General features: G+C 36.9%; 2 protein-coding genes across 3 annotated transcripts in view; both read left to right on the top strand.

The window, feature by feature from the left end:
• sspo (SCO-spondin) overlaps positions 1 to 7,816 on the top strand; it is a gene marked incomplete at its 3' end in the record, with an annotated part of 116,103 nt that extends 108,287 nt beyond the window's left edge. Inside the window, 3 exon segments of the mRNA XM_084102078.1 lie at positions 1,187 to 1,247; positions 3,412 to 3,542; positions 7,658 to 7,816. Of these exon segments, the coding sequence (XP_083958204.1) occupies positions 1,187 to 1,247; positions 3,412 to 3,542; positions 7,658 to 7,816 (351 nt within the window).
• Positions 7,817 to 11,926: 4,110 nt separating this feature from the next.
• Positions 11,927 to 20,722, top strand: part of kcnh2b (potassium voltage-gated channel, subfamily H (eag-related), member 2b) — a 194,459-nt gene continuing 185,663 nt past the window's right edge. For both annotated transcript variants that reach the window (XM_084103525.1, XM_084103524.1), the window contains exon 1: positions 11,927 to 12,320. In XM_084103525.1, coding sequence (XP_083959651.1) covers positions 12,245 to 12,320 — 76 coding nt within the window. In that variant the 5' untranslated portion in view covers positions 11,927 to 12,244. The remainder of the gene's footprint in view (positions 12,321 to 20,722) is intronic.

The raw sequence follows: 20,722 nt of genomic DNA, 5'->3' as shown, positions 1-20,722 counted from the left end.
CATCGGTCCCGTCCTGAGCTCATGCCATTGGTTTAGTCGATGTTTTCATGTCGTGCCGCTCAATAAACTGTTTCTGAATATAGTGCAACAGTCGGGTTGTGGAAGTAAAAACTCATTAATTTTCTCCATAGAAATTTGTATTTTTTTAACGATATCTTATAAACCTTTATAAGTTGAGAACAAGTCAATCAGATACAGATCTGAACCCTATAGAGAATATTTGGTCTCACATTAAACACAAACGAGTTTTTCTACGGCTCATGAACTGTTAATAAAGCCATTAACATGGAGTGGATCAACATTGGCTCTTCTTCCTGTAAAAAGCAGGTCTGCACGTACGCGAAGGCTATTCTGTGCTATTAAGTTACTTTATCTACAGTATTTGTGCAATTCTTGCTCATATCCTGACCAGTAATTTTGGATTTAAATGGTTAAGACAATTAATTAAGCCATTTTTGGTAGGGATGCACCGATATGAAAATTTTGTTCAACACCGATAACCGATAATTCTTTATATTTGAAAGCCGATAACCGATATATTGGCCGATAAATCTACATCCAAATTTTATATAATTTTTGAGAGCCTGATTACAAAAACAAAAGTCTCACCATTAAAAGCCGTGTCCCAAGCACTCAATTATAATGTTCTCATTATAATTTTATGTAGCCGATATGACAGACTTGCGCTGCACATGTTGAACTTCACTGTATTTTCCTTTTTTCGAAGTGATTCCAATCATATTTTAAGTAATTCAAAACCATCATGTTGAACAGTGCGCATCTGAAGTGTCTCAGCTGAAGGCATTATTTAACAAATTTCGGGCCGATAACGATAACATTAAAAAAGAACATATATCGGCCGATACTGATATGGTGGCCCATATTTTGCGCATACTTAATAGTCGTATGGAGTCGGTCAGCATTCGTCCGAGTCACGTCAAGTCACCTTCATTTATACAGCACTTATAACAAAATAGATTGTTTCAAAGCAGCTTTACAGTGATAATAGGAAATTACAGTAAGAGTTTAGGCTTTACAGCAGCTCTAGAATAAAGTTATTGTCCAGCTAAAGTTAGTTTTGACTGATTCCCTTCCATTGCAAAGATCATTAGCTTGTACGCGAGCTATTCTGAGGCACTGGCACCACCGATGTCCTCCACATCATTTCTCTCTGTCTGTTTTCCAGGGTGAAGTGAAGGTGCTGGAAGCGGAGGACTGTTGCCCTGTGTGCCGGAGAGAGTATCCAGGTTAGAGTCACGAAAACAGCACTAATAGGGAAGAGTGAGCCAGGAGTCGCTGATATTTGTCAGCAGTTCTCGCAGCCCATGTGCCACACACTATTGATGTAGTACACATCATTAAGCAGACTGGAGCTTTTGCTCTGGCACTCTGAGTTTGAATCAAACTACAGCCGAGGAACTGCATTCAAGAGAGACTGCAGGACGCTGTACACCCGTCTCAGGTGGAAGGATCCGGTCGGATAATTTGTGCGATATAAAAATGCTGACTTGTGAAAACTCGCAAAGTTTCGGGAGTTAAATGCAGGAGAGAATCTTCTAAATCAGTGGGAGAGCTGTAGAAAACAGCACTGATGCAAATAATAAACTACTACTAAATATATAACCATGCATAGTTAGTCAGAAGGGCAAACATTAGCATATATGCAGGAATATGTATTACATGGTGATGCATCTGATAATAACAAACTATTAATAAGGTTTCATTTGGTCACATTAGTAAACATGCTAACTAACATGCTTTACATGCTAACTAACATGCTTTACATGCAATAACTAACATGCTTTACATGCAACAACTAACATGCTTTACATGCAGTAACTAACATGCAATAATTAACATGCAATAACTAACATGCTTTACATGCAATAACTAACATGCAATAACTAACATGCTTAACATGCAATAACTAACATGCTTTACATGCTAACTAACATGCTTTACATGCAATAACTAACATGCTTTACATGCAATAACTAACATGCAATAACTAACATGCTTAACATGCAATAACTAACATGCAATAACTAACATGCTTTACATGCAATAACTAACATGCAATAACTAACATGCTTAACATGCAATAACTAACATGCTTTACATGCAATAACTAACATGCTTAACATGCACTAACTAACATGCAATAACTAACATGCTTAACATGCAATAACTAACATGCAATAACTAACATGCTTTACATGCAATAACTAACATGCAATAACTAACATGCTTAACATGCACTAACTAACATGCAATAACTAACATGCTTTACATGCAATAACTAACATGCTTTACATGCAGTAACTAACATGCAATAACTAACATGCAATAACTAACATGCTTAACATGCAATAACTAACATGCAATAACTAACATGCTTAACATGCAATAACTAACATGCTTTACATGCAATAACTAACATGCTTTACATGCAATAACTAACATGCTTTACATGCAATAACTAACATGCAATAACTAACATGCTTAACATGCAATAACTAACATGTATGCTTTACATGCTAACTAACATGCTTTACATGCAATAACTAACATGCTTTACATGCAATAACTAACATGCAATAACTAACATGCTTTACATGCAATAACTAACATGCTTTACATGCTAACTAATATGCTTTACATGCTAACTAACATGCTTTACATGCAATAACTAACATGCAATAACTAACATGCTTTACATGCAATATTTAACATGCAATTAACGGTGAAAAATACTTCTAAAGCATTTATATGCATTTTCTAAATTGTCTGTTTTCCTATTCAAACTATATTGATTATTTTAGATATCCTGTGTATTAAGCAGTTCATGGTAATGCTAATACATTTTAATGTTTGATTTTAAGGACATTTTAGCACTGTGTACATTTAAAGTCAACATGAAATACTATTCGACCCTGTAACACAATATTTCTGAGGAAGACCAGATATTTAGCGAAGGGGAAAAAATGTACAAGGTTTTTATCCATGGTTGATTGGTTTCTGAGGTGAAGCAAGTTAATGAAATATTACCAAACCAAACATTTTGTCTTTATAAAAACATGCACAGATGAATTGTGCACTATAAGAAGACTCTATCTACTAAGAAAGAAAACATGTTGATTTCAATTGCATGTTGATTTGGTAACATGGATTCAAAAAGCAGCAATCTTCTCTCAATTTTTTTCAGAAATCCTTTATTGAATCAACACACAATTATGTTCTGATTTGATTATTTTCACTGCAATTTCTTCTGTACTGTATGTGTGTCCATTAATCACCTGCTCTCTCTCTCTCTCTCTCTCTCTCTCTCTCTCTCTCTCTCTTTCTTTCTCTCTCTCTCTCTCTCTCCTCCTGGCCCATTTTCTCCAATGAACATCACTTTCTGGTCTCCAGAGGATCCTGTTGCCGAGTGCCGTCGTCACACTGAGGTCAGGAACATCACCAAGGGCGACTGTCGCCTGGACGACGTGGAGGTCAGCTTCTGCAGGGGGCGATGTTTATCCCGGACCGATGTCATTCTGGAGGTGTGTGTTGCTCGTGTGTCTGTACGATCTGAGATTCAGTGCTGCGTGAACCACGTCAATCTGAGTATTTATACTTCTATATTATGTGTTATAAATGCACCAATGTGGCCTATAATGTTTGGTCAATTGCTATATATATATATATATATATATAGCAATTGACCAAACATTATAGGCCACATTGGTATATACAGTGAGGAAAGTATTTGAACACCCTGCTATTTTGCAAGTTCTCCCACTTGGAAATCATGGAGGGGTCTGAAATTGTCATCGTAGGTGCATGTCCACTGTGAGAGACATAATCTAAAAAAAAAATCCAGAAATCACAATGTATGATTTTTTAACTATTTATTTGTATGATACAGCTGCAAATAAGTATTTGAACACCTGAGAAAATCAATGTTAATATTTGGTACAGTAGCCTTTGTTTGCAATTACAGAGGTCAAACGTTTCCTGTAGTTTTTCACCAGGTTTGCACACACTGCAGGAGGGATTTTGGCCCACTCCTCCACACAGATCTTCTCTAGATCAGTCAGGTTTCTGGGCTGTCGCTGAGAAACACAGAGTTTGAGCTCCCTCCAAAGATTCTCTATTGGGTTTAGGTCTGGAGACTGGCTAGGCCACGCCAGAACCTTGATATGCTTCTTACAGAGCCACTCCTTGGTTATCCTGGCTGTGTGCTTCGGGTCATTGTCATGTTGGAAGACCCAGCCTCGACCCATCTTCAATGCTCTAACTGAGGGAAGGAGGTTGTTCCCCAAAATCTCGCAATACATGGCCCTGTCCCATGTGCAGAAAAACACCCCCAAAGCATGATGCTACCACCCCCATGCTTCACAGTAGGGATGGTGTTCTTGGGATGGTACTCATCATTCTTCTTCCTCCAAACACGTTTAGTGGAATTATGACCAAAAAGTTCTATTTTGGTCTCATCTGACCACATGACTTTCTCCCATGACTCCTCTGGATCATCCAAATGGTCATTGGCAAACTTAAGACGGGCCTTGACATGTGCTGGTTTAAGCAGGGGAACCTTCCGTGCCATGCATGATTTCAAACCTTGATGTCTTAGTGTATTACCAACAGTAACCTTGGAAACGGTGGTCCCAGCTCTTTTCAGGTCATTGACCAGCTCCTCCCGTGTAGTTCTGGGCTGATTTCTCACCTTTCTTAGGATCATTGAGACCCCACGAGGTGAGATCTTGCATGGAGCCCCAGTCCGAGGGAGATTGACAGTCATGTTTAGCTTCTTCCATTTTCTAATGATTGCTCCAACAGTGGACCTTTTTTCACCAAGCTGCTTGGCAATTTCCCCGTAGCCCTTTCCAGCCTTGTGGAGGTGTACAATTTTGTCTCTAGTGTCTTTGGACAGCTCTTTGGTCTTGGCCATGTTAGTAGTTGGATTCTTACTGATTGTATGGGGTGGACAGGTGTCTTTATGCAGCTAACGACCTCAAACAGGTGCATCTAATTTAGGATAATAAATGGAGTGGAGGTGGACATTTTAAAGGCAGACTAACAGGTCTTTGAGGGTCAGAATTCTAGCTGATAGACAGGTGTTCAAATACTTATTTGCAGCTGTATCATACAAATAAATAGTAAAAAAATCATACATTGTGATTTCTGGATTTTTTTTTTTTTTAGATTATGTCTCTCACAGTGGACATGCACCTACGATGACAATCTCAGACCCCTCCATGATTTCCAAGTGGGAGAACTTGCAAAATAGCAGGGTGTTCAAATACTTATTTTCCTCACTGTAGATATATATACACAGTCAAACCAAAATAGACATTCTCTCATTATCACAGTTTATTCGCTATAGTTTAGAAAATGGTAATAAAATATGAGCAGAACTCAGTTGATATTTGACTGGTTTTGTCCGTCCTTCTGTTAGACTGTCTCACACATGAATTATGTTGAATATCTGTCAGCTGTTAAATTTAACTACACAATTAGATAATACCAGTTTAGCTCAACCAATCACCAAGCAATGCTTCATTTTGTTCAGTCTGTGTGTAAAAAGGTTGCATTAGTAGTTAAAGACAAAACACTTCAGCAAAACATGATCAGGTCAAAGTGTCTGAATAATTTTTGGTCCCAAATTTGTATAATTTTTACTGGTAGTCACTGTATGAAGAATTTTTTAGGTATAATATGTCACAGTTTACTTTTATTTTGCTCTCCTCACTTACATAAATGAACTATAGTGTCCTGCACACATTAGTAAAAAATCTGGTGTCTGAATAATTTTTGGTTTGACTGTGTATGTGTATATATATATATATATATATATATATATATATATATATAAGTTGTAGTAAAGAAATGAGCCTTTAAAATATTATGTTGTAAAGTCAAAAAGATGCATGACTATTTTTACTTTTAAAAATAAAAAAATCTATAAATATAGATATCATTTATTAAAGGACTGATCATTTAAGATAAATGTTAGTAATGGGTATACATCTTATTGATCAGTTATTTATGATACCTTAATATGTTGTATATAACAATCCATCATAGAGTGGATTTATGATCATCACAACACTGAAGCGCCGTATTTATCAGGCTTGTGTTCTTTGTTCTTGATTTAAATGTTTCATCAGTTGCTGCAACTATTTTAAAATGTGTTTGAAATGGAAACTTCTGTCCGGTTGCCATGGAAACCAGTCTGCACACTCCAGCTTTAACGCCAAAAACTCACACCTCTTTTTTTCTTTTTTTTCCCCACATCTGCCCTCTTCTTTTGCGTCTCATGTTCGTCTTGTGTTCGTCTCTCTCTCTCTCTCTCTCTCTCTCTCTCTCTCTCTCTCTCTCTCTCTCTCTCTCTCTCCGGAGACGAAACGCTCTAAATGATCCCAGGATTTCGCTCCATAAGAGTGAGCAGGCCATTGGCATTTCAGCAAATGTAGCGTGAAGACGTTTTGGATTGTTATCCGTGTGTTTGGCTCGTCTGTCCTGGCCTCTAATATAATCTCTCTCTTTCTCTCTCTCTCTCTCTCTCTCTGTCTCTGTGTCTCTCTCTGTCTCTGTGTCTCTCTCTCTCTCTGTCTCTCTTTCTCTCTCTTATTTTGGGATCTGGCTTTAGTCAGAATCAAAAGGTATAATGGCAGTGGATAAATGTTTTGGTAGGCCAAGCAAAACTTGCAGTATTTACTACAAGGAGAGATACAGTTGAGAATACACATGGTCCGGAGCTTTTGCCTATTTTAAAGCTTTTTTAAAGTCTAGAATTATAAGATTTTAGGAACTACAGAGCTATGAATGATGTTGAAGCCTTTATACAGCAGTGCTGTTATTACATTTTTTTTATGAATTGATAAAGTATGTAATAAAGTTGTTTAAAAAAAATAAAAATAGAATCTCTCTCCCTGCGTCTCAATGTTCACACTATCCATCCTAAACAGTGTGTGAGATTAAAATAAGTGTGTCCCAAAGCATAGTGTGTTGAAGAGAGTGTGCCGGAAGTCCTCGGATGATCTACTATTTCCAGTGGATTTTTACGGTGGACTCACTATAAAGGCTAATATTACCCACAATCCATTGCGCTTTGGAGGAGGAACTACAAACACGAGTAAAAAATGTGATAAAAAAAACATGGTGGATATGCACGAGGTTTAGATAAAGGTTTGAGTGACTAAGTTCAAAGATTAACCTGATAAAAAGTATTTATTTAATGTTATCCGTGTTATATTTCATCTGCAATAACAATGTGGGCTTTTATAAAGATACGTTTGGCCATTAACTTTTAAATGCATCATTATGCATTAACCTGAGGAGAGTCTCCGCATGAAAGACCCGCGACTGCAGATCAACATTTCTCTCCGACACTGAGGAAATAAAATGTGGAGGATTTTATATTTGACAAGATGATTGACAGGTCAGTTTACTGTGACAGGATGAGAGAGAGCAACCGTTAAAGACGCAATTGTATGACGTGATAGTGTGTCCCAAAGCTTGTCTACTCTTCTGACACACACTCAAAAGTGTCTTCTTTTTCTTCACAAAAAGAGTACATACTTATATAAGTAGGCAAATTGAGATGCAGCAACTGAATGAAGTCCAGAAACAAACTGACATGTAACACACTCTCTCTCTCTCTCTGTGTCAGGAGCCGTACCTGCAGGCGTTCTGCGACTGCTGTAGTTACAGGCTCGACCCGCAGAACCCCGTGCGGTTCCTCAGCCTCCAGTGCGCCAGCGGAGACGTGGAGCCCGTGGTCCTGCCCGTCATCCACAGCTGCGAGTGCACCAGCTGCCAGGGTGGGTGAGGGGGGGGGGGGGATCCTCTGCGAGACTGACGCGCTGTTAGAGAGGACAAATGTGCCAAGAGATCATAAAAACATAACTTTATCATTCCCATGTTATTAGGCAGAATGTCCAAGCATCTGTTTTCCATGATGGTGATTTATACTGTTAAAGTCCCCCTGTACTCAATAATATTATCCCTTAAAACTCACCAAAATGACATATTTAAGCGTTTTTTTCATTCTTCATGCCTTAAAATATCTTGAATGTAACTCGACACCCTCGCCTCATTAAGTATGCGTGGTTCTATGAATATGCAAATGAGCCCCGCCTCCACTCACTCACTCAGCTCAGAGATCCACTGGTTGACGATCACACGTTGATCTGATTGGTTACAAGGTAGTTTGTGACGTCAGAAACACCAGCGATTTCAAAGCGTGTTTTTGAGACTGTCTTTGGTTCACTGCAGTTTTAAGGAGGAAATACTCAGCAATGGAGTCGACTTATGAAGTTTTATGATAAAAACACCACATAGACACATAAACAACATTAAAAGCTGGATTCTCACCACAGGGGGACTTTAATAAATCATTTATTTCAGTGGGGGAAAAAACACACATTTATTTAATCATAAAAAACTGCTTATTAATAGTAAGGTAAAATTAAGGGATGTAGAATATGGTCATGCATTAATATGTGCTTTATAATTACTAATAAACAGCTAATATCCTAGTAATATGCATGCTAATAAGCAACTAGTTAATCATGAGAATTAGACCCTAACAAAAAAAACAACACAATTTTAACAGACATTTATCATGAACTTCATTCATATTGACATGCATAAATTAATCATAGTTTTTAAGGGTCAGCTCCATGCGGTATTTCCTCAGTTCATAACCCAAGCATCATGTTGTCATGCTGTAACGAGCCTGATTGTAATGTCCAGCATGCCTGATCTCATTAGGCTTGTTCTCGTCAGTGTTTAGTCATTCATCAATGCGATTGATCTCATTAGCTAATTGAATCTGTGGGACTTCACTTAGAGGGGTCGCATTTTTTATCCTACGCCATCATGGAGCCATTTCATGCAGATTGATGTTCACCGATACGCTCGTGAGCTTTGTAAACAATGCTGCAAAATTTGTTCTAAAAATGCCTTAAAACTAAATAATGTTTATACAGAGGAGATTGCCTGACTAATGCAGCTTTCAAGGCGCGTCAGAATGACTGGATTTACGAGACGAGCTCAAATGAACGTGAAACTGTGGATTTTGTCCCAGGGTGTGCCTGAATATCGATCAATTAAATTGTCATTGTGAATGTTGTTCAATTGAGTTTGAATGCATTTGTGTACTCTCGCTATAAACGGCTATAAAGCTTCCTAGAACACTTATTTAGACGGTTTACAAGACCACAACACTTCCCATAATTCACCGCAAGAATGATAATACACATAAAGCATCAATTACAGCTTCCTTTTCTCTTTACTGTGTTGCATTAGCGGTAAAAGCTTCCTGTCTTTGTTGAGAAGTGAAAAAGAGAGAGATTTGAAACCGTAATGTCCATTTTAACACTTTAATGTAGGGCTGCACAATATATAGAAATTATAGAAATATCGCAAATGTATATATCGTGATGTGCATATCACAACGGCTTGCAATAACTGGAGTCATGAACTAAAGACGAAGAGAAAATCACTCGCTGCTCTCGGCTGAATAACTCTTGTAGCTTTAATAAGAATCAGGATATATTTAATTCATACAGTGAAAACTAAGCAGTGTTTATTTTTACATTTGATTATTCAGTTTGTGTTGTTAAATAACCCTAATGTAGGGGTTTGACTGCACTGATGTTAAAATAACACTTCTTATATACAGTAAAACACTGATGTTCACTTTCAGAAGTTTTAGGGATGTTTTCTTGTCACAAAAAGAATGTGAAACACGTATGCAAGTTAAGAAATATAATATAACAGAAAATATAATAATATAATAAATAAATTTAAGTTTACTTAACACAATTTTTAAGCATTATTGTATCGCATATCGAATATCGCATTTAAATATGTGATATATGCATATTTGCATATAAATATTTAAATATTGTATTTAATGAGTTATCGCATTTTTCTTCAGTATCGTGCAGCCCTACTTTAATGCACATCATAATTACAATTCCAGCAAGACCTTCTTGAAGGCAGCCGAATACGTGACTCTTTGCAGTTGCATTGATTAAATATATGTTGATGCATTGCAAAAAAATCACGTTCTTCCTCAGTATTTTTGTCTTGTTTTCACGTACAAACATCTAAACATCCATTTACTTGAGATGCATTGAGCATTTCTGAAAGTGTATAAAAATCAAGTGAGTTTGTGCTTAAAAACAAGAAATCTGCCATCAGAAAATAAACTAAAGGGAAGTTTGAAGTTATTAATTATCTAATATTTTGCATCTCAAATAAATGCATCATGTTTAGACTGGAAAACAACACCGAAGTGAAGGAAGAACATTGCTTTTTGCAGCGTGTCTGAGACTAAATGCATATTTAGTGGTGTTTTCTTGTGTACTAGCTCATTACAGTGAACTTTCAGAAAGGTACGAATCAAGAATGCATGATAAAACATTTCCAAAAGCATCTACTCTTCCTCTTTCCGCAGGCGGAGACCTGTCGAGACGCTGATGACTGGAGAGAAATGCTTCGTCCTCCTGTTCATCCGGTCTTCTTTATGTAGCTCGTCATTATATGACTGAATCTTCTCTATTTAATATCTCCTAAAGCTCTACGAGATCTACAATCTGTACAGCCTTTAAATTATGTTTGGATTTATTACTTTTTTTCAGTCTTTAATATTTTGTATTTTAATGAATCTAGCGTATGTTGATTATAAAGAAATTAATTATTATTATTGCCAACTGATTTCTTTGATAAATGTTTGTAGCAAATTATTTGTATTATAAAAGAAGAACAGATGATTTTACTAAAGTAGACAGATTATTCTCCTTAAATGCACTGAGGTCTGTGGTTTGATATATAAAACCTTATTTCATATATATCTTCTTACATCAAATATATTTATTTCTAAATGTGCGATCTAAAGCCTGTTGTTAAATTTATGGTCTTAACCACTGAAAATTTTTCTTATTTCGTTCATTTTATGATTATGAGTTTAAACTGTTTTCTTCATTGTTATGCAATTCAAAATGATTGAGAAAATGTGATTTTTACTGACTTTAATGCACAATTAAACTAACCTTTTTGGTAATAGTGGGCTTATTTACTAGTGTGGCTGTTTATTGAAGACAAAGATGCACCACAGCACACATGCATGTGTTTTATTCCATTCCCACCTTGTGAAAGTGTGTCACGTATACGGGTAGTGAGTGAAAGGGATTGATGGGGAGGAGGAGGCAGAGATGCTTCAAAGACAGTCTGGATAAATATGGATAAAAGCCCTGATTTCACAAGGATTTTGCTTTTTAGGCTAATAAGCAAGAAGTTGCAAAATCGTTGTTATTGCACTAAAAACCTCCGCATATATGCATAATAATGGTGTTTTAGTCCACGGGGAGTGTCTTTTGTCTGCACGCGCGTGACGGCGCAGGGAAACCCCACGCCCGCGACGCGTGCACCGACGATGACGTATCATGTACAGTCTGACAGCGCGACGCCGCCGAAGGTGGAAAACAAAGCGCGTTGAAAGCTCGCTCGCACGCGCGCGCAACTGTCAGGAGAGTTATTGGATCTCGCATGGAGCTTTCGGTGATCGTTCGGGATCCTCGTCGGGACAATCGTGAAGTATCCCAATTTACCTTTCAGTTGAATCCCGTGATTTCTGTTCCTTTTCCACAAGAGCCCAGGAGATGACGACATCAAGGGTTCGACACCTGCGAAAGGAGACAAATGACACCGGAATGAAATGAACTAAACGCAGCAATATATATTCTATACTAGAAATAAGTAATTATTTAAGTTTAGTTGTGTTTGTATTGTAGTTAAACACACGAGCTCGTCGTTGTTGTTGTTGGTCACCATCGAAACGGGAGGAGCGCGCGCGAGAGCGACACGCGTCAAATGAATCGCATCTCTTTTTCTTCTAAGAAAGAGCAAGCAATCTCTTTTCTTCTTACATTGTGTTTTTGACGTATGACAACTGAGAGGAGCGCTTCAATTGGACAAAGGGATACCCAAGGACGTGACTATGGTACAATTAGGGTACCTCGCGAGCGCGCTCCAGTCACACAGAGTTCAGCGTCCAACATGTCACGAAGTAAATTAGTCTAGCGATACTTTCATCATTTTTTTAAAGGGATTACGCGACGTAAACAGTCTTCGGACACTGGAAACTGTTGTTTTTGGATAAGTATATATCGCGAGTTGTTCTCCTGAGGGCTCGAGAGCTGATGATGTTCCCCAGAGCGCGGGAAGCCGTGTGACTGAGCGCGCGAGGATGCCGGTACGACGAGGGCACGTCGCGCCGCAAAACACTTTCCTCGACACGATCATCAGGAAATTCGAGAGTCAAAGTAAGTTCTTGTTTATTTTCAGTATTTTACATGTATTGTGTGTGTTTTTACTCGCAGAACAATATGTTTTTTGGACATATGTGACCCTGGACCACAAAACCAGTCGCATGGGTCAATTTTTGAAATTGAGATATCACATGAAAGCTGAATAAATAAGCTTTCCATTGATGTATGGTTTGTTAGGATAGGACAATATTTGGCCGATATACAACTATTTGAAAATCTGGAATCTGAGGGTGCAAACAAATCGAAACATTGAGAAAATCTCCTTTAAAGTTGTGCATTTATGTTCGCGATTTTGCTGCATTCACTCACAATGTTTTATTATTATATATATTTACGTTAGGAAATGTACAAAATATCTTCATGGAACATGATCTGTACTTAATATCCTAATGATTTTTTTGGCATAAAACAAAATTCGATAATTTTGTAATCTTGTAATTTCATACATGTATTGTTGGATATTGCCACACACACCCGTGCGACTCGTGACTGGTTTTGTGATCCAGTGTCACGTGTCATATTTTTGAGGTAACTTTTTATTCCTGTCAGAAATACTATGGCTGAATTTACCTGAATACATTAGATTACCCCAATGAAAGCAGTTTTAACTGTGAGATCAGATAGAAAATTGCACCTAAATGTGACAAATACTCTTTACAGTTTGTTATTCTAGCAAAACCTCGGAGAACCATGTGAATAATATAAATGTATATACATATATGTATATACATATATATACATATATATATAAGACCTGTACCATATCAAAGTAACATGGTGTCACCGCAGTACGTTTTTTATAAGGGTTGCTAATGAAACAGGTGTATCAAATAACAACACTGTCATACTAATAATAATGAGACTTGAGCAGCCTTCAGTGTTTTAGATGTAGATTATTGTGCATTATCCAATAAAGACACTGTCTCTGAGAAGAGGTAATAATGTTATAGTTATTATTGATCATATAGTGTTGGACACTGGAGAGCTATTGTATGAGGCTGTACATCATCCTTTATTTTAACGTGTGGTGGTTCTGTTCATAATATAGGCCTATATACAGTCCCAGTTATACAGCCAATCAACTTTATGAATTGTTTTAGGTGATATCACAGCTTTTTAGTTATAAGTGACTATCCAGAATTCATCGTGAGTCACATGAAGACGTGGCTTTAGGTCTGATCAGATAAATGCATCTTAACTGAATTGTGTTTAAGGGTTTAACTTTTCATGTGATTTTGAGTCCTAAAACTTTAAATAGCCTCAGTTTTCATGATGCATTCGCTGATCTAACAGGTGTGGAGATTCAAGTCTCAGATGTGGATCTTCTTAATCATCTTTCAAAGAGCCAATCAGTCTTCATTTCCATCTCCCTCAGACTGGAATTGTTTTGTTTCCTGAAGCAGCTTGTGATGTGTTTGTGTTGGGAAATAGTGAAGGTGACTCCTCAGGTTTTTCCTGCATAGTGAATTACGAGGCGGCCGCCTCCGGCTCTCCACATCACTCAGACAGTCATTCTCAGATACACCTTTTCCACCATGACGGTTCTGATGCGGGTTCCCGGCCTGTGCTCATCCTAAACACTGCACACGACAGCCGACACACCGGAAGTCATTCATTTCCAATGTTCTGAGTTCCGATCACATGCGTATGTGGAAATTTCGGAGCCGATTTGAAGGATTAGTTCACTTTCAAAAAAATGTTTGCTGATGATTTACTCACCCTGATGTCATCCAAGATATCCATGTCTTTCTTTCTTCAGTTGAAAAGAAATTAAGGTTTTTGATGAAAACATTCCAGGATTTTTCTTCATAGAATGGACTTCAATGGCAACCAACGGTTTGAAGGTTCAAATGTCCGTCTCAATGCAGCTTCAAAGTCTCGACACGATCCCAGTCGAGAAATAAGGGTCTTATCCAGCGAAACGGTCTGTCATTTTCAACAACAAAAAAAAAATATATACAGTATATACTTTTTAACCACAAATGCCCGTCTTGTACCATCTCTGAGATGCGCCACGTATTACGTCATCACGTTGGAAAGGTCACGAAAAAAATAAAATAATAATAATAATAAATTAAAACAAAGTTGGAGGAGAAAATTAGATGGAATTTTTCGCTCTTCCCTTCCTTTCTGACCCGGAGTACACAGGCAAATAACTAACGACAGATGACATGACTCGCTCATTAACACGGTCGCCTGCCGCCACCTACTGGCGGTTTAGTTTTCAAAGTATCATTCTTTTCAACATTCCTTATTTGTATATTCAAAAAATATTAATCTCATTTAATACAGTTGTAATTTTTCAATGTAAATTATTCAATGTATAAAGGGAAAAAAAATGCCATTTATGAAGGTAAAAAACAAATATACTCATAAGAGTGTTTTCCAACAGTGATGTAATGAAACAATGACAATTTAAGTTTGAAGGGAGAAAAGCCTCTGTTTAGGCTATTAAGGAAATGTAATTTTGCCAAAAGAAGAACTTTTATTTTAAATAAATGTTATCTTTAAATCAGCTTACTTCAGTGTGATCGGTGTCCATATCATCATGCTTAACACTGAGAATCTGAATAAGTGTAATGTGATGATCAGTTATCTAAATCTAAGAATATCATTGGTTCGGGTGGTTGGCGGGTGGATTATTTATTTTTAACAGTGGATTCGGGTGACTCAAAGTGCACCAGATTAATGAATTTATCTTTAAAATGTACAAAATTTTCTGTGGGAAATACAGTATATGATGGTCTACGAAAAATATCTTATTATTAAAACACATGATCAGGATTTTACCACCTACGCCTCGTTTTGAGCCAGGAAAAACCCTGAATGAGTAATGCTGCCAAAAATGAGATTTTTGTAAGATTGCGCATTGATGTTTTGGCTCCAGTGAGGAGTAATGGGATATTTATCCCTATGGAAATCCAAAAGTTTCTTCAGTGCATCAGCTGACCGTCTTCCATTGATTCCCTCAGACGTTTAGACTGTTTTGATAATGAAGACTGTCTTCAGTTGTGAACAATATTGGGGTATAATATGTCAGTCCATATTTTACTTCTGAATTATTAATATTGTATAGGTGTTCAAGTCCCCCTGTGGGGTAAATCCAGCTTTTAATGTTGTTTATGTCTATGTGGTGTTTTTAATATACAAACCATGTGTAAATTCATAAGTCGACACCATTGCTGAGTATTTTGGTATTTCTGACGTCACAAACTACCTTGTAACCAATCAGATCAACTCTGAGCTGAGTGAGTGAGTGGAGGCGGGGCTCATTTGCATATTCATAGAACCGCGCATACTAAATGAGGGAAGGGTGTCGAGTTACATTCAAGATATTTTAAGGCATGATTTATCTAATGCATATAAACTTAAATATGTAATTTTGGTGATCAAAGATGAGTTTTAAGGGATAAAACGATTGACTACGGGGGACTTTAACACATACATGATTGATGCGTTATTAATAAAACAATTACATCACCCTACAATTTCAATAAGAATGGCCAAATATCAGAGCTTCATACTATTACTCATATAATAACTGTCTTGCAGTTGAATATTTAATGAGGAATTAGTTGATATTGAAAATCCAAAGCATTTGAAAAGGCTTCTGAATAATGCCATAAATCAAGTCTGGTTAGAAGTCACTTTCCATCTTAACCCGACCACCACCCTTCCTCTCTCCCTCGGGCACTTTAAATAATACATTACCTTCTCAATCAAAACCCACCGCAAGCTTTTGAGGAGAGCTGTGGCGGTGTTGAAGAGTACGAGTGAGCGTTGTCATTGCACTGTCATAAGTTGCCAGTGTTTCTCCTTCAGTGTTTGTCTCCAGATGGCTTGGATCTGTTTTCCCAGCCTTGATGTTTCACCGGTTCAAGAAGAACACCGTGTGCTTCTCGTTGTGATATCTCAACCGGATATTAAAAACTGAACAAGTGTTTTCTCTCCGGTGTTCAGTGGATTATATGAGATGTCAGATGAGAACATTTGCTGCAACAAAACAACCCAAAAATAAAAAGCCCATGCATGTGTCCCACAGCTGCACTTCAACACTATACAACACTTCTTAAATAAAGGTGACTTGACTGGAATAGAGGTTATGCACTGACGTCACTTTCCCGCGGGAACGCACTCGCTCAGCCGGCCTGAGTGGCAGAAGAGCTGCTGACTGACTGGATTTAATACGGAGAACTGTGAAAACGAGAGTAAAACAAACGATTATCAGTTTAAACTAAAGGTTGGACTCGATCTAGTGTTTCTTACAACTTACCAAAGATCCAGTGATCCGTGGATATTGACATGCAGCCGGAATCCTGTTTCCTGACATTTATATGAGCCTGATTTCAACACCGAGGAAATACATAAAGCAAATTTGTCTGTGAACGCTTTATATAAATACAATAAAAGACTAAATCCATGTGATCACTCATATCAATGTTTTAGCCTATATATCATCATATCGTCCAGCCCTAAAATTTGTAGTTTTTTGTCAGTGTTTATTTAAAAACGTCCAATTATGCAGAATATACAATGGTAAATATTTAATTGATGAGCTGTTAATACAAAATATATCTATCCATCCATCCGTCCATCCAGACCCATTCTATACACCCAACTCTTCATGAACAGCTTCTCTGTTCTTCTTTCTCCTCTGATTGTGATGTTATCACTGTAACACAAAGCCTTCAGAAGACAGAAGCATCAGAGGAGAGTTTGAGACTGAACTTTGCTCAGCGTTAGGGAGGAGTATTTATAGTTTTCTATATAAAGTTGTGTTTCTCCATCGCCTGCTTCTCTGTCACATCGCTGCTGAGTTGTCATGGTCTACTTCTGCCAGTATTCTGGGATGCAGAGCGGTTGCTATGTCTCTCTCTCTCTCTCTCTCTCTCTCTCTCTGTAATGGAGAGCGGGTGAGATCACAGTCTTATCGGCGTTCTGTCAGAGGAGTTGGTGTGATTAAATTTCACCATTATACAGTTGCCCATTCTCCCTTGTCTTCTCTCATTCTCTCTTTCAGCCTCTGTTGATCATGTTCTCGAATGCACAAGCCCTCTACATCAGTCATTAGTTTGATGTAAAGATGTTGCTGTACTGCGCTGATATTAGTGTGCATTATTTACACATCAGAGCGATAAAGAAACATGTTGTAATGTAAAATTACAGAGCAGGACGCGTCCCAAACAAGGCAAGGCAGTTTAGAAAGAGTTTGGGGATTTATACCTCAGCTGTTTTACACAATAGCATGCTTTCTGTTTAGCATATGTCAAGTCACCTTTATTTACAGTATATAGCGCTTTTTACAATACACATTGTTTCAAAGCAGCTTTACAGTGATAACAGGAAAATAATGCAACAAAAATTGTTTCTAGAACAAAATAGGATCACAGTCCAGCTTAAGTAAGTTCAGTGATGGTTCATTTTGGTTGTAAAAAAGTTATTAATTTAGGTCATTTATATATCCAGCCGCTCTGGAGAAAACCGTGACGTCATCGTCCAGCTCAGTTCAGTTCTTCTATATATATTTTGCCGATTAATCGGCACTGATTGCTGATTGGTGGAACAATCGGTTATCGGCAAAAACAGGTTAACCGACAGTGAAATGTTGCCATATCATTATAAAGTAATTAATAGGTTGACTAGATGCTTTATGTCAAATATTTAATGTCACAATTGTTACCATCTATTTGCATTAGTTTGTATGCATTATTTTTGTTTTTTATCCAGTATCCATTTGAAAAACTATCGGTTGATTAATCGGTTATCGGCAAGTACGGCCAGACCTAGTTATCGGTGTCGGTAAAACCCACCATCGGTCGACTCTAGTTTGCATATGTGCTCATGTCTGTTTTTCTGTGAGCTTGTAGTGTCTGATGTCTCTTGTGTTATTCACATCTGCAGGACAAGCTGGCAGGAGAAAGAGCACACACACACACACACACACACACACTTGTAATTAACGGGATTCACTCTCCCCTTGTTAAAGCCACACAAAGAGGATTTGCCGTTTTCTCTCAGCGGTTCTTCGTTGCTAAATGCATTGTTCTGTTTTCTCAGGAGACACGGCTTGTTCCTTCCTCACAGATAAAAGAAGAAGATGAGTTCACTTTCTTCCTTTCAAATGTCTATCTATCTATCTATCTATCTATCTATCTATCTATCTATCTATCTATCTATCTATCTATCTATCTATCATCTTACAATATCTATCTATCTATCTATCTATCTATCTATCATCTTACAATATCTATCTATCTATCTATCTATCTATCTATCTATCTATCTATCTATCTATCTATCTATCTATCATCTTACTCTATCTATCTATCTATCTATCTATCTATCTATCTATCTATCTATCTATCATCTTACAATATCTATCTATCTATCTATCTATCTATCTATCATCTTACAATATCTATCTATCTATCTATCTATCTATCTATCTATCTATCATCTTACTATCTATCTATCTATCTATCATCTTACAATATCTATCTATCTATCTATCTATCTATCTATCTATCTATCTATCTATCTATCTATCTATCTATCTATCTATCTATCTATCATCTTACAATATCTATCTATCTATCTATCTATCTATCTATCTATCTATCTATCTATCATCTTACAATATCTATCTATCTATCTATCTATCTATCTATCTATCTATCATCTTACAATATCTATCTATCTATCTATCTATCTATCATCTTACAATATCTATCTATCTATCTATCTATCTATCTATCTATCTATCTATCTATCTATCTATCTATCTATCATCTTACAATATCTATCTATCTATCATCTTACAATATCTATCTATCTATCTATCTATCTATCTATCTATCTATCTATCTATCTATCATCTTACAATATCTATCTATCTATCTATCTATCTATCATCTTACAATATCTATCTATCTATCTATCTATCATCTTACAATATCTATCTATCTATCTATCTATATCATCTTACAATATCTATCTATCTATCTATCTATCTATCTATCATCTTACAATATCTATCTATCTATCTATATCATCTTACAATATCTATCTATCTATCTATCATCTATCTATCTATCTATCTATCTATCTATCTATCTATAATCTTACAATATCTATCTATCTATCTATCATCTTACAATATCTATCTATCTATCTATCTATCTATCTATCTATCTATCTATCTATCTATCTATCTATCTATCTATCTATCTATCTATCTATCTATCTATCTATCTTTAGTTTGCTATACTGTATAGTTATACGTAACTGTAGAGATAAAGATTGTTCTTCAGATCAGTGTTTGGGGTTCTTTAAAGCACCAGAGCATAGGCTTGTATAACTTTGAAACCATAACCTTTAAACTTGAAAGCTTTTAAAGCTATTTTAATCTGTCAGTCAAGCTGACATCAGAGTTTTTGAGTGATCTGTTCTTTTAAAGTCTTGACTGATGGTGCTTTAGCTTTTATTAGCCTTCGACTCAGAGATCAGTTTAAACCTTGTATAAAGAGACAGCAAAGAACTCGAGAGATGCTAATTAGGGTGTTTTCTCTGAATCATTCATCCTTTCTCTCTTTCAACGCCTCGGTTTCCCTCAGTCTCTCTCTCCTTCCTCTGTGATGCATCTTATTTTGGTCGCAGTGTTCGTTCTGTATATAGGTTTGACATACACACAAACACACACACACACACACACACACACTTATGTTAAACTTTCTCTTTTCCTGCCCACTCTGTCTATCTTCAGAGCATGTGGCTGTTTCTCAGATGTACACCGTCTGAAGCCTGCTAATGTCAGACAGCCAGACGTGAGGATCCCACAATATAATCTCTAGATTTAGAGTGTATTGGCAGAACTGATTCTGTTCTTCTGTGGTTTCTTCATAAGTTCATCCTATCTTCAGGACTCTCAATGAAGTCTTCTTCTGTTGGTCTCAGAAACCCAAACTCTGCTGGATTGGCCTGATGATGATGATGATGATTTTTGTTTTTTCCATCAGCGTGGAGATCAAGATTAGATATCCGAACAATTAAAACCACAGTTGAGATTGAACAATGAGCTTTGGATATGAGTGTTTTATTCACCTGAAAATATTTACTCGGGATACACGGCCAACATATCTGTATCGGCCGATATATGTTCATTTTTAATGTCCTGAGAAGAAAATTTGGCCGAGACATTAAAGCCGATAAATAATTGATTATTTCCTTCAGCTGAGACACTTTGGGTTTGAATTGCTTGAAATGTGATTGGAATCACTTAAAAAAAAGGAAAATACTGTACAGTGCGTCATATCAGCTACATAAAATAATGAGAACATTATTATAACTGTGTGCTTGGGACATGGCTTTTAATGGTAAGACTTTGTTTTTGTAATCAG

The sequence above is a fragment of the Abramis brama genome, assembly GCF_963993115.1.
Source record: "Abramis brama genome assembly, chromosome: 24".
Classification (NCBI taxonomy): domain Eukaryota; kingdom Metazoa; phylum Chordata; class Actinopteri; order Cypriniformes; family Leuciscidae; genus Abramis; species Abramis brama.
Note: the sequence above shows the minus strand (reverse complement) of the source record. Positions and strands in the feature narration are given on the sequence as shown.